This window comes from Cucurbita moschata, unplaced genomic scaffold (assembly GCF_002738365.1).
Source record: "Cucurbita moschata cultivar Rifu unplaced genomic scaffold, Cmos_1.0 Cmo_Scf00011, whole genome shotgun sequence".
Taxonomy (NCBI): domain Eukaryota; kingdom Viridiplantae; phylum Streptophyta; class Magnoliopsida; order Cucurbitales; family Cucurbitaceae; genus Cucurbita; species Cucurbita moschata.
In genome coordinates, this window is record NW_019268527.1 from 2588576 (window position 1) to 2601436 (window position 12861).

The following is a 12861-nucleotide window of genomic DNA, read 5'->3' on the forward strand; positions in this document are numbered from 1 at the left end:
AGAAAAAACTAAATGGAATGAATAAACATGAGTTGTGAGCAAATTATAAAGATAAATTTTTATTTAATTTTTTTGTTTTAAAAAAATGATCGCGGATGAAAATCTGTAATTTAACCACGGTAAAAATAAGAGAAGGTAAATTCCGCCACCTCGCCATAACGGCGTTTACCCGGTTCTTGATATCCGAGTGCGACCGAGCGAATCCCGTAACGGTGGGAATTTTTGGCGGTAAAAGAACCTGTATTCCACGTGTCGATATCCCATTGGCTGTGGATGTATGTATGTATATGAAGCATGGTATCATGACATGTTGTTGTTTTTCCCGCGCAAGACCATGCTAAAGGGTTTTCCTGGAAGAGTGAGAACAGAAGCCCCAAAATTTTAGAGAGAGAAGGGGAACGGAGGAATTCAGAGAGAACAAGCGACAGAGTGAGAAGATAGGGTTCGCGGTTTCGCCCTGGATTTAGTCTCGACGGAGAAAGCCGGCCATTGGAAGGGTTTCTTTACTGGATCTGCTGGTTGGTGGGAGTTCAATTAGAGATCGGACTCATTTCTGAAGCCTTTGGCGAGCAGTTTTGGTCTGTTTTTTTTTCTTGTTTTTCTTCCTCGTGGTTTTTAAGGTGCGTTTTTTCCCGTTCAATGCTGTCGTGCTCTTCGTACCATGAATTTTTCTTGGTTTCTTGTCGGCGCTTTGTTGTAAACTCGTTTCCGAAATTTTATTTTTGAAGTACGTGTGTATTTGGAGGGAATAGAGGTGGTTTTGAAGTGATTGGTTGGGTATTTGCTGAGGAAACGAGTATGGAAATTCCCATAGGTTTGATTTTGTAGGAAGGAGCTGTTTAGTAATTAGTTTGTGGGTTTGTGGGTGTATGAACTAGCTTACTCGTTTGATAAATGTCGGGGGTTTGTGTTCTAGAGAATTGATTTTTACTGTAGTCTTCGCATTTTTGTAAGTATTAAAGGCGCCCTAATTACTAGCTTTGGAATACCTGTTCTTATAGTTTTGGTTTCTCATATTTAATTAACTAAATGGATTGTATGTATCAGCTAGGGTTGTGTTAACGGAAAACATGGAGGAGACGAAGCCATCAGCTACAAATAATTGCCATACCGATGGCGAACCAGACACTGTTGAAGTTCAATTCACAGAATTGTGTCAGGTGTTTTTTTCCCTTCTGATGTCTTTCCAGTTGTGATTTGTTCTTTTTTTCGTGCACACATAACTTGTACATTTATCCAAGTCAAATCATTTACATAAAATTTTACTATAGTTATAATTTGGCTGCAGAATGGATTACATCTGGACGAGAGTTGTTGTAATCAAGCGTTGAAGTTATTTAGAGAAACCAAGCACCTTTTGGTGGCGAATATATCAGCAATTGGGAGTGGAATTGTATATATATCTTTTAATTGTTTTCAAGATTGATTTATTCTTTTTAATAAAAATCACCTTCAATCTAACCAAGTTTTACTTTAACAGCCTGAAGAAGCCGAACGTTTTTGGTCTGCTTTTGTTTTATATTCTGTGAAGAGGCTGAGAGATAAGGATCCAGAGAGTTCACATTCAGGACCTGAGAACAATAGCTTCACTTTATGTCATATATTGAGAATTTGCAAGCTGAAGTACGTTTTTATCGATACTGTTTTGTTTCACTTCTTAGTAGATTCTATTTGTATAGACTTTATTATTCATTTTTTTTTTTGTTATCCTGCTTATCATCCAGTATTGTAGAATTTTTTAAAGAGCTGCCTCAGTTTGTTGTTAAAGCCGGTCCAGTATTGAGTAATATCTATGGTGCGGATTGGGAAAATAGACTAGAGGTACAGTAATTTTTGGCATATATTTTGAGAGCTTATTTTATACAATGTCATCATGTATTTTTGAATTAAGAGCATATTTTATTTAAATTACTTATCGTTTTTCTCGTGTATTTCCATTTTTGCAGGCAAAGGAGTTGCAGGCTAACTTTGTGCATTTGAGCCTCTTAAGCAAGTTAGTCTTCTTTCCTTGGTGCTTTGCGAGATTCATTAGGGGCTCTAAACTAGTTTTTTTTTTTTTTTTTTTTTTTTTTTGTTATAGCATCTTTTATTTCCTTGCTTTGTTTGCATTGTGCAAATCATTCCAGATTTCCTAAATTATTTAAATCACACCTATGTTTCAAGGTACTATAAGCGTGTCTACCAAGAATTCTTCTCCACCAGTGATGCTAATGTTGACAAGCAGTCAGCTAAATCCTGCCATACTGGTTACTTGTCTGATTACCATCGTTTTGGATGGTTGTTGTTTTTGGCACTTCGTGTACATGCTTTCAGTCGTTTTAAGGACTTGGTGACCTGCACCAATGGTTTGGTTTCCATTTTGGTGAGTTTTGTTCTTCTATGAATCTATGACTGCTGTAATTAGTGATAATGGAATGATCTAAGCAGCATTAATGGATCGATGCTGTTCATGAGTTATCTTTTTCTCTGGTCAATCTGAACATAATATTCAGGGTGCTAAAATTATTATTGTGGACTAGAATCTTATCAGATTTATCAAACATAATGTTGGATATATGTACAATGACCGCCCAGCCTTATAAGCAGTAAACTCTTTGACAGGCTATATTAATTCTTCATGTTCCTGTTCGTTTCAGAAACTTCAACATTCTTGACTCTGAACGCTTCGGTAATATTCTCTCCAAATTTGTTATGCCATTTTATTTTCTTATAAACAAAGTTGTCTTTTTCTTATAGTTGCTTAGCTCGCCTATATTTTGTTCAGTTAAGAAAGGAGGAAAAGGAGTGGACCTTCATAGATCACTTTGTAATGTCTATGACACCTCGGAGGAAGAACTGAGGGAAGTAATGGAGAAGGCAAATAGTTTGATAGAAGACATTTTGAAGAAGAAGCCTTGTTTGGCTTCTGAGTGTAACAGTAAAAGCTTGGAGAATATCGACACTGGTCAGTTCCAGTGTGCTGCATTTGATCATTCAGTTGCACTCTATTTTATATCTTACATGCCCTTTGTGAAAATTTCATTTTTTCCTTCGGCATTTAATGCAGAGGGTTTGATATACTTTGAAGACTTAATGGAGGAGTCATCTCTTTCATCCAGTTTAGAAATTCTAGAAAAGGACTATGAAGATGCAATTCGTAATAAAGGTGAGCTTGATGAGCGGGTGTTTGTTAATGACGAAGATAGTTTACTTGGGTCAGGCAGCTTGTCAGCAGGTGCTGTTACAATGAGTGGCATCAAGGTATTTTCTTTTGAGTTATGCTCATATTCCCTTCCAGTGACAACCTACATATTGGTACTTTATTTTCTTATATTCCCATATGGGTTATGATTTTGCTCCTAATCTCTTCAGAGGAAGTTTGACTCAATGGGCTCACCTGCAAGGATGATAACTAGTCCAATGTCTCCACTTCGCTCTCCTAAACATGTTAATGGCACTCTTAATAGTGGCAATGCAAAACTTGCTGCCACACCTGTTAGCACAGCTATGACTACAGCAAAATGGCTCAGAACTGTTATTTCTCCACTTCCAGCAAGACCTTCACCAGAGATGGAGCGCTTTTTGGCTTCATGTGATAGAGATGTAACTAATGATGTAGTTCGCAGGGCACATATAATATTAGAGGCTATATTTCCAAATAGTGCTCTAGGAGAGCGTTGTATACCTGGAAATTTACAAAGTGCAAACCTCATGGATAACATTTGGGCAGAACAGCGACGACTAGAAGCACTGAAGTTATATTATAGAGTTCTGGAAGCAATGTGCAGAGCAGAGTCTCAGATGCTGCATGTGACTAATTTGACCTCTTTGCTGACTAATGAGAGGTTCCACAGATGTATGCTGGCTTGTTCTGCCGAATTGGTTTTGGCCACACATAAAACTGTTACAATGTTGTTTCCTGCAGTATTGGAGAGAACTGGCATTACAGCTTTTGATCTTAGTAAGGTGATAGAAAGTTTCATTAGACATGAAGAATCACTTCCTAGAGAATTGAGGCGACATCTTAATTCGTTGGAAGAACGGCTATTAGAGAGCATGGTATGGGAAAAAGGTTCGTCAATGTATAACTCCCTGATTGTTGCTAAACCTTCCCTTGCTGCTGAAATAAACCGTATGGGTTTATTAGCTGAACCCATGCCATCTTTGGATGCGATTGCTGTTCAAATTAACTTTTCTGGTAGTGGGGTATCAACCATGCTGATTCCGCAAAAGCATGAGAGTTTGCCAGGTACTCTTGTTTTCATCTTTGGTTTATTAGCATTAAATTCAATTGGTTAACACATGGAAATGACTTGTAAAATGCAGCATTAGCAGAAAATAATCTAGTTGTCATCTTAACGTTTGCAGAAATCATCAGTTTTTGTGTTTTAATCTTTATAGATAGAAATGATTTTGACTGCCTTGGAGTTTGTCTCTGTCCAAAAGCGTGCATTTAATTAACAAATGTGTTTCTTTTCTTTCCCTAAATTATGAACTTGGATCTCTATGGCCATCCTTCAGGTCAGAATGGGGATATTAGGTCACCAAAAAGATCGTGCACAGACTTAAGAAGTGTTCTAGTGGAACGGAATTCCTTTACTTCTCCAGTGAAGGACCGTCTCCTGGCGTTCAGTAATATTAAGTCTAAGCTTCTACCTCCTCCTTTACAGTCAGCATTTGCAAGGTATAATCTGCCTCTTCTAAGTGCTACTTCTAACTACTAAACCATTTTACATGCTTTATAACCTTATTTGCAGTCCTACTCGGCCTAATCCTGGAGGAGGTGGCGAAACGTGTGCTGAAACTGGAATTAGCATATTTTTTAGCAAGGTATAAATCATATCTTCTAATTTTCTTTTGATTGGAAGTGTAGTGGTCAGTCATTAACTGTATGATTGTATAAGATATCGTGGATTTGTGAGTAGGTTAAGGATCTACTTCTGGCTACTGTGGTATCAAGATAACTGAACATTTTTGGACATCCTAATTCGTGATTTCTAAAGGACAGTAAGATGACAATGTAATAAAAATTATGAATGGATCAAATTACTTGACTTATTACTCAAATAATGGGATTAAAGTTTGGTGAGCAAATGGCAATGATAAGTGTGTGTGACCTGCACTCTTTATTCATATGTTGAGAATATGAGATCTCTCATCCTACTGGATTTTTTCTATTCTGTTTCCCCTTCCCATTGCTATTATCTATGATTTTTATTTTCCTATTGTTTTCCTTTAACCATTTTGATAATAAGCGCTTTGCACGATTTTCAACTTTTAGATCGTCAAGTTGGCTGCTGTTAGAGTAAATGGTATGGTGGAAAGGTTGCAGTTATCTCATCAGATCAGGGAGAATGTCTACTGCCTTTTCCAACAGATACTCAGTCAAAAGGCATCATTATTATTTAATCGTCACATTGACCAGATCATCCTTTGTTGTTTCTATGGCGTTGCAAAGGTTAGCTCTAATGGATGTTGATAGAGGTTTTGATACATGTTATTAAAAAAAAAAAAAAAAAGAAAAGAAAAAAGAAGAAGAAGATAGTTCTTTGATACTTTTGGGTTCAGTTTCTTCATAAGCAAGCTTAACACAAACGATGTTGCAGATATCTCAATTGAGCCTCACGTTTAGGGAAATCATTTACAACTACAGGAAGCAACCACAATGCAAGCCACAGGTCTTTCGCAACGTGTTTGTCGATTGGTCTTCAGCACGTCGTAATGGGGTATGCTGTTGTTTTTAAAAAGAATTTGATTAATAAATGCACATTAAAATGGGAAGTCTAACTCCTTGAATGCTTGGATTCAGAGATCTGGACAGGATCATGTGGATATAATTACGTTCTACAATGAAATATTTATTCCGTCTGTAAAACCTTTGCTTGTTGAGATTGGCCCAGCTGTTTCAACCATGAAAACCGACAGAGTTCCTCAAGTTATCAATAATAGTGATGGTATACCTGGTCAAGTTTATTTTGGCTGTAATGGTGATTTCGTCTTTGCAGTTTACATATCATTTCTAAATACGTTTTTTGGTCTTCTTTTGTCTTATGATTAGCACCTTGTCCTGGATCACCTAAGATATCTCCTTTTCCAAGTCTTCCCGATATGTCTCCAAAGAAAGTATCTTCTGCACATAATGTCTATGTCTCTCCGTTAAGATCATCAAAGGTATTTGTATATTCATGCATTCGATTCTGCATTTTTTTTTTCTCTCTACTCCGCTGAATTGGTCATTTGAATGTTTTCTATATCTTATCGAGTCCATATTGAACTGTTGAATCCGAAAAATAATTTAATTTATTTTGTTAGTTATTTCCTTTTAACTTGAGGCATGATATTGTTCAGCATTCGTGTTACAAGTTTCATAGGCTATCTTTTGCATCGTTTTATTCTTAAAAAATCATGTAATAATCTTTATTCTGATGCAACAATTAAGGTAACCATGTACCGCAACACAGAGCTATGGTAATGTCGATGTTTCAGTTCAACATACACGCCCATCAATAATTTGAAAAAAAGTTGGATAAAATTATTCCCATGGGTCATCATTGTGTGTGGCACGTATCGTTTATGATCACATGACTTGTTGCTTGTCTTACCTCACAAAAAAAGAGGGAAGAAAAACTTATTGCTTATCCTTGTCATACCCTTATCCGTTTACTAGATGATCCGTATCTCATGGTTTCTTATGCTATAACCTGGCCCAGAGTTGGCACTTTTTAAATGTGTGGAGTTTTCAGTGGACCCGTGGCACCTCCTTTATTCATATTCCATTTTGTAGTGGCATGTCGTTGTCATTAGTTAAATTCTATCTTTGGGGCGTTTCATCCGGATATATTCTTATGAGATCGCTGATTGAAGTTTAATTGTTCCTGTTAGTCTTTTTTCAATAACCACATCACTTGATGATTAGTGACCAATCATAAGTTGCCTTAGTAGTAGCACTAGCACGTTAAACAATATTTGGGGTGGAAGATTTGAACTTCTGACCTCTTGATTGAGAATATATTTCTTAACTAATTGAGCTATACGGTATGTTATTTAACCAACTTTTGAAAAATTGTGTACAGATGGATGCGTTGATTTCACATAGTTCTAAAAGCTACTACGCTTGCGTGGGAGAAAGCACTCATGCGTTTCAAAGCCCTTCAAAAGACCTCACCGCCATAAACAACCGTTTGAATGGTTTGAATGGGTACGCTTCAATTCACGTCAACTTAATTTTTGGAATGCAATTGCTCTTTAAAAAGAAAACAGGATTTTCGTCGTTAATAAGTGGCATTGTTAATATGCTAATTAACAACATTTCTTCGATCAGAACACGGAAACTCCGAGGCACGTTAAATTTTGACGACGCAGACGTTGGTTTGGTCAGTGATTCTCTGGTGGCTAACAGCCTTTACCTACAAAATGGAAGTTGTGGATCATCTTCAGGTGCACCAATTAAATCTGAACAACCTGATTCTTAGCTTACAATTTTCCAAACCCGCAGGTACATATATCTATCTATCCATACATATATCTATCTATCCATATATATATATATATATATATATGTATATGTTCTCTCTTCTCCCCTCACTCTCTTTGCCTCTAAAGTTGTATTACCACGGGGGTATTGTATTGAGCGGTGAGTTAGTGTGTAGAATAGCCGCCACCACTCCCCTTTGTTTTAGGCACCCATCTGAAATTTGTAGTTGGCTATAATTATTTAGTTTAGTTCAATTTCAGCTGTCTTCAATTTGAGCAATTTAATTCATTGCAGCTGTTATATGATAATCTATTACCATATTCACCAGCAAATGTGCCAATGATCTAGGTAAGATATTATGTAACAAGGAGTATTGTGTTAGTGTCTTCGTTTTTTCCCCTAAGATGTACATTGAAACGTGAATTCGGATGATGAACTGCCAAATTTTTTTATCCAAACACATGGAAGTCCATTTGTTCGTAGTCCAAAAACAACTGTTTCACTTTAATAATGTGATGTGATGTGATGTAGAGAGATTTAAATTTCTTAACCTCTCGATTAAGTGTGTTTGATCTAATCAGTTGAACTATGATCAAGATAAGTAAATAAAAAAACAATAAAAAATGGTTTTCAATGCAATTCTTTAGGTGATGGGTACCAAAATAAGTAAATAAATAAATAAATAAAACGAAAAAGATTGTCCCTAGAGACCAACACACATCTTTCGGTCACTAAAAAGTAATATGTACTTACTAGCATAGACAACGATTATCAGTTTATTTAAACCTTTTAAAGCCAATTTTTCATACTCTCAATATCTTTCTTCTAAGCGTAGTCTTCTAATACTTAGACATAATGTGTTACCGTGTTACCGACTTTTTGTCATAATTTATCTCTAAATCACGTCCTAAAAGTCTTGCTACGATACGATACCATTTCTAATGCCATGAGCCTAGGATTCAATGATTCAAAATCTCTGTCCAAACCCTAATCCATCTTTCACCTTGTCTAGCTAAGTTGCGCTCAAAAGCATGGACTTGATATAATTTTGGCCCAAATTCATTCAAAACCAAAATTATATCAAATTCTAGCATCACGAACCATTGTACAACGTCATTGTAAAGGCATATTAGTGAATTCCTAGAACATCAAATTCCTCGTTGGGTTCTGTGGAAATACAACATTAGAATACAACAATCATAACAAAACTTAATGGCATGAATAACCATAGTACATGATGTCAACTCGTTTACATTCTCAATGCCTATTAATATAACTTACATATCAAGAATTAAGAGTCAAAATTGGGAAAATCCATGAATGAATCTTCTGCTACTATCACAAATAACACGCATGGAGATCGAACAAGTTTCAAAACATAATTAGAAACCAAGCATCTGTCATTTGCTGTTCGGTACTTTATCTTAGTGTGAAAAGTTGTACGGGCCAGTGGTGCTTCCTACCATCACCCGCAATCCCAGTAGTCTCGAGTGAAATGTCAATGCTTCGATGTTTGGGCGCACGGACAATGCTAAGGCGCAAATGAACTTTGATAGCAGGGGAGGCAAGGCTGCCCACTGTTGCTGATTTGTTGGTGGCAGATTTGCTTGATGTTATAGCAATTGGTTCTCTGAAGGTTAATATGGTTTGAGACCAGTGAGTTTTGGGAGTGTATGGGGATGTAGATAGAACAGCCGGTGATTCTTTGCAAAATCTGCTTGTAAAACCAGTTTCAAACCATAAGACAACTCCATGACACCAAGATGTTTCAATTTCACCGTTTTCTGATTTGCTTGAAGGCTTATGCAAATTTGGTTCCAACTCAGTACTTGCAGTGAAGTCTACTTCGTCAGCATGCATAGTTGCTAGATCAAAAGTCTGTACCAAAACAAAGAAAACCAAGGCATGTCATTATAAAAGAAACCAGCATGTGAGATATTTTCAGAGTTACATTACACATACCACCTACGGCAGGGGTTAAATCAATCAAGCCATTCTGTTAAACCGTACATATGATGTTCTTAAAAATGATGCAAAAATCATGGATAATTGAAGGAACAGCTCAAGACTTGCTAAGCATACAAATCACTAGTGAAGAGAGGAATACGTAAACAAACAAACTGGGGCAAAATATATCTGAGACCTTATGAGCACAATGCATCTAACTTTTATCCATTTAGGGAGAGGGCAAAATCACTGAAAAGAAGAAGTGTGGAGAAGTATAAAAGATGATGCTGTTAGAATAGTGGAGGTGTTAGCAATTTGACCTAAACACTCACAGATATCAAACAAAGACCATGAGTCCCACTAGATGTAGGATGATGTGAGCATTGTAATGACCCTAAGCCCACCGCTAACAAATATTGTCTTCTTTGGGCTTTCCCTTTCGGGCTTTCCCTCACGGTTTTTAAAATGCATCTACTAGGGAGAGGTTTCCACACATTTATAAAGAATGCTTCGTTCCCCTTTCCAATCGATGTGGGATCTCACAATCCACCTCCCTTTGAGGCCCAGCGTCCTCGCTCACACTCGTTCCCCTCTCCAATCGATGGGGATCTCACATTGTGAGCATAACTTAAATAGTAGTTTGATGAAAGATACAAGAAATAGTGTTTCGAAACAGTATTCACAAACTATCGAGTGAGCACATTAAAATATTTTTGTCCCAGTAATTACGTCTCTTTCTAAGTATACTTCTTTCAGGCCGTGCAGGAAGAAGACTAACGATTATAAGAACCATGGAGGAAAAAAAGATTGCCAAGCTCTAGTAGTATAGTGCAATGCATCCACAATGGATATATTTTCTTTTCGGGTAGTACTTACATGAAGTATTGCTGCACTAGTAACTAAATCGTTAGCCTCCACAGTGTCAACGATGGGACCTTTGGCAGCATCCTCTACAAGTTCCTTCCCTACACAAGACATATTGAAACCGTACACATTTTCCCAAAATGGAAGACTAGTTCCACCAACTCCAAATCCTGCAACAAGCTGAAAAGTAGATAGAGAAGTTACTAACAACAGCAATAAATATAATTTCATGATCAGACCAATCACGAGGTGAATCAGACCAAAGCAGACTTACAATTGTGGCAGTATCTGGTAAGATGGCACCTCCAGGCTTCAACCAACGATCCCTTGCAAAGAGCACTGAACTGAGCATTGACTCATACAGCAAGCAATAGCCCATCCATTCACTCAATAATACGTCAACACTGTGAGGCTGAATCTCTATGTTCTTATCAAGTTCTTCTACCATACCATTAACGACTTCAACAGTCCCACTTGACATGCCACAATCCCCACCCTGTTTCCTATTCCGCAAGAGGCCGTTATCTTTTGCAATCTGTAGCCAAGTTCAGTAAAGGAGATGGTGTAAAATAGACCATCAGAGAAATAAGGAAACTAAATAACTATATTGAAGTTGATTCATTACTTGAGTAGCCACTGCTGCCATCTTTTCACTTGCTTCAACAGCAATAACTCTTGATGCACCCGCTTTTGCAGCAAAGAGACTGGAGAAGGGAAGGAACAGATGAAGATTACATAGACATTGTAATTAGATGAATTACGAGGAGTGTATGGTTTGTCAACGTCAACGAAACTCCGAATGAAAAACATGACAAGAAAGGGGTGAATATGTATATGTATACAGTCTACGGGAGCTGCTTATTGTTATTGCACGTCATTATAATGTTAAAATGGCCCAAATGAAAAATTGCAGCCAATTGCACCAATTTATTTTCCAGCTCACCTAAGTATGCCTGTTCCACAGCCCACATCCATCACAGCTGCATTGCGGAAGAGAGAGGGGTTTTGCAAAATAGCTTGCATATAAGCATCCATTCTGACCTGCATAAAAAGTAGTGTTGGTGATATATTACAAAAATGAATCATTTTATGATGTTCTGTTATAAAGTAGACTGGAAGCAATATAGCACCTTGTCACTTAACATCTCTCTGTGTATGCCAAAAGAGCTATATGAACCAAAGTAGCTTTCATTTACATTCTTGATATCCTTCGAAAAAAAATTTCTTCCGGTTATTTTTAATCGATCGTCTTCCTGCATCTTATCGTTCAATTCCAAGGTCTCTGTGGCTTTCACGGTATTCTCAATCACGGCCTCTAAGTTAATTGGAGTATTCAAATAACCATGTGAAGAAGAACTACAATCTGCCATTTCATGTTCCTTGCTTCGGTTAAGATTAAATGGAAGACTTGCTCTATTCATTTCATCAACATTGCAATTACCTCCATTGGTATCTGTATTCCTCTGTAGATTGTTGGTGATAGGTGAAATGTCATCATCCTCTTCGTCTTCTGCAAAACTGTACAAGAGGGGATCATCTTCACTGAAGGGTTTCAGGTATTTATCATCATTCCAAAGAGCCTTGATTTCATTGAGATTGAGTGTTTTGTGCAAATGGTTCTGTAAATCTTGGCTTGATTGACACAAGAAACCACAGCTCCAACACCTATTTTCTGCTACCTGATCAGTACCAGGAATGTTAAAAAAATGAGTTAACACTTGTTTGAGAGCTAACCAGATTTGTAAACTAAATGACTAAGATCTGTTGATCGTATATTTTCTGGAGCATATCATATCTTTTCTGGATCATTTTGTCAATAAATAGCCAACAAACATGAAACTCACAAAATTTAAAACTCCTAGAAAAAACTCGGCTAACCTGAGATCGTATGTAGTTGATAATTTTAAACGAACCATAAAAGTCTAAACCCAGACCCTTCCTAATGCCGTGAAAATCAAAATTATGAACCGAGTTGCAGTGGTTGAGCAGCGTGGCGCAGTCATTATACTTCGATGTGCAGAACAAACACAGAAAACTCGAGTCAAATCCTTCTTCACCTTCTTCCTCATCTGCATTCCAATCGTCCCAGTCGTCTTGTACATCTTCTTCCTCCTCCTCCTCCTCCTCTTCCTCTTCCTCTTCTCGTTCAATCTTGTTCATGTTGCATACTTCTCTGTCGAGTTCTTTGGGAAACTGATCCATGGAGTATGTCGAGAGGAAACAGAGTATCAAAATTATAGTTATCCGGTAGCTCGCCGGCGATGCTTAAACCCTATCAACCAAGTACCAGCCGCCAGGGCTTTTTCCCTCCTTAGGAATTGACAATAAAATAATAATAATAATAATAAAAATAAATAAATAAATAAATCTAATTATTAGGTCACTTTAAAAAAAAAATATATTTTTCTTATTTAAATGAATTAGAGCATAATTCAATAATAAAATATATATGTTTATTTATACTATAAATTTCAATAATTAAAAAAGTAATTAATTAATTTTTCAATTTATCGATGTCATTTTTTTATTTTCGGTTACTTGATATAAGCTTTTAGGTTTATGCTCTATTATGAGTAAGGCATACATTTTAATATATT

At 36.9% G+C, this 12861-nt stretch overlaps 2 protein-coding genes across 7 annotated transcripts; one reads left to right on the plus strand and one right to left on the minus strand.

Moving 5' to 3' along the window:
* Window positions 1-332: 332 nt before the first annotated feature.
* LOC111449698 (retinoblastoma-related protein-like) lies at window positions 333-7905 on the plus strand. 5 transcript variants are annotated; one of them, XM_023089707.1, is made up of 19 exons: window positions 333-620; window positions 1052-1160; window positions 1289-1393; window positions 1481-1623; window positions 1725-1821; window positions 1947-1993; window positions 2164-2362; window positions 2602-2668; window positions 2765-2944; window positions 3047-3240; window positions 3352-4228; window positions 4501-4663; window positions 4737-4809; window positions 5261-5437; window positions 5586-5705; window positions 5789-5933; window positions 6038-6150; window positions 7053-7168; window positions 7301-7905. In XM_023089707.1, the coding sequence occupies exons 2-19, from the start codon at window positions 1071-1073 to the stop codon at window positions 7449-7451; spliced, it is 3057 nt and encodes a 1018-aa protein (XP_022945475.1). In that variant the 5' UTR covers window positions 333-620; window positions 1052-1070; the 3' UTR covers window positions 7452-7905. The 5 variants fall into 5 exon arrangements, with proteins under 5 accessions (XP_022945475.1, XP_022945474.1, XP_022945471.1 ...); XM_023089706.1 differs by having other exon boundaries at window positions 334-620; window positions 1048-1160; window positions 7053-7177; XM_023089703.1 differs by having other exon boundaries at window positions 334-620; window positions 7053-7177.
* A 731-nt stretch (window positions 7906-8636) lies between these two features.
* LOC111449957 (probable protein arginine N-methyltransferase 3) lies at window positions 8637-12581 on the minus strand. Of its 2 annotated transcripts, XM_023090061.1 has the most exons (8): window positions 12143-12581; window positions 11706-11943; window positions 11395-11627; window positions 11208-11305; window positions 10890-10968; window positions 10539-10799; window positions 10277-10444; window positions 8637-9331 (listed from the first exon to the last, which is right to left on the minus strand). In XM_023090061.1, exons 1-8 carry the CDS (start codon window positions 12464-12466, stop codon window positions 8873-8875), a joined length of 1860 nt encoding a protein of 619 aa, XP_022945829.1. In that variant the 5' UTR covers window positions 12467-12581; the 3' UTR covers window positions 8637-8872. The 2 variants fall into 2 exon arrangements, with proteins under 2 accessions (XP_022945829.1, XP_022945828.1); XM_023090060.1 differs by having other exon boundaries at window positions 11395-11943.
* Window positions 12582-12861: the final 280 nt, after the last annotated feature.

Excerpts from the sequence above, each read along its gene's own strand:
- LOC111449698 (XM_023089706.1), top strand. The coding sequence starts at position 1,071 with ATGGAGGAGACGAAGCCATCAGCTACAAATAATTGCCATACCGATGGC. Across the intron at positions 2,363-2,601 it reads ATGGTTTGGTTTCCATTTTG|GCTATATTAATTCTTCATGT; the intron begins GTGAGTTTTGTT and ends ACTCTTTGACAG. Across the intron at positions 4,664-4,736 it reads TTACAGTCAGCATTTGCAAG|TCCTACTCGGCCTAATCCTG; the intron begins GTATAATCTGCC and ends CCTTATTTGCAG.
- LOC111449957 (XM_023090060.1), bottom strand. The coding sequence starts at position 12,466 with ATGGATCAGTTTCCCAAAGAACTCGACAGAGAAGTATGCAACATGAAC. Across the intron at positions 10,969-11,207 it reads TGTGGAACAGGCATACTTAG|TCTCTTTGCTGCAAAAGCGG; the intron begins GTGAGCTGGAAA and ends TCCCTTCTCCAG. Across the intron at positions 10,800-10,889 it reads TGGCAGCAGTGGCTACTCAA|ATTGCAAAAGATAACGGCCT; the intron begins GTAATGAATCAA and ends ACTTGGCTACAG.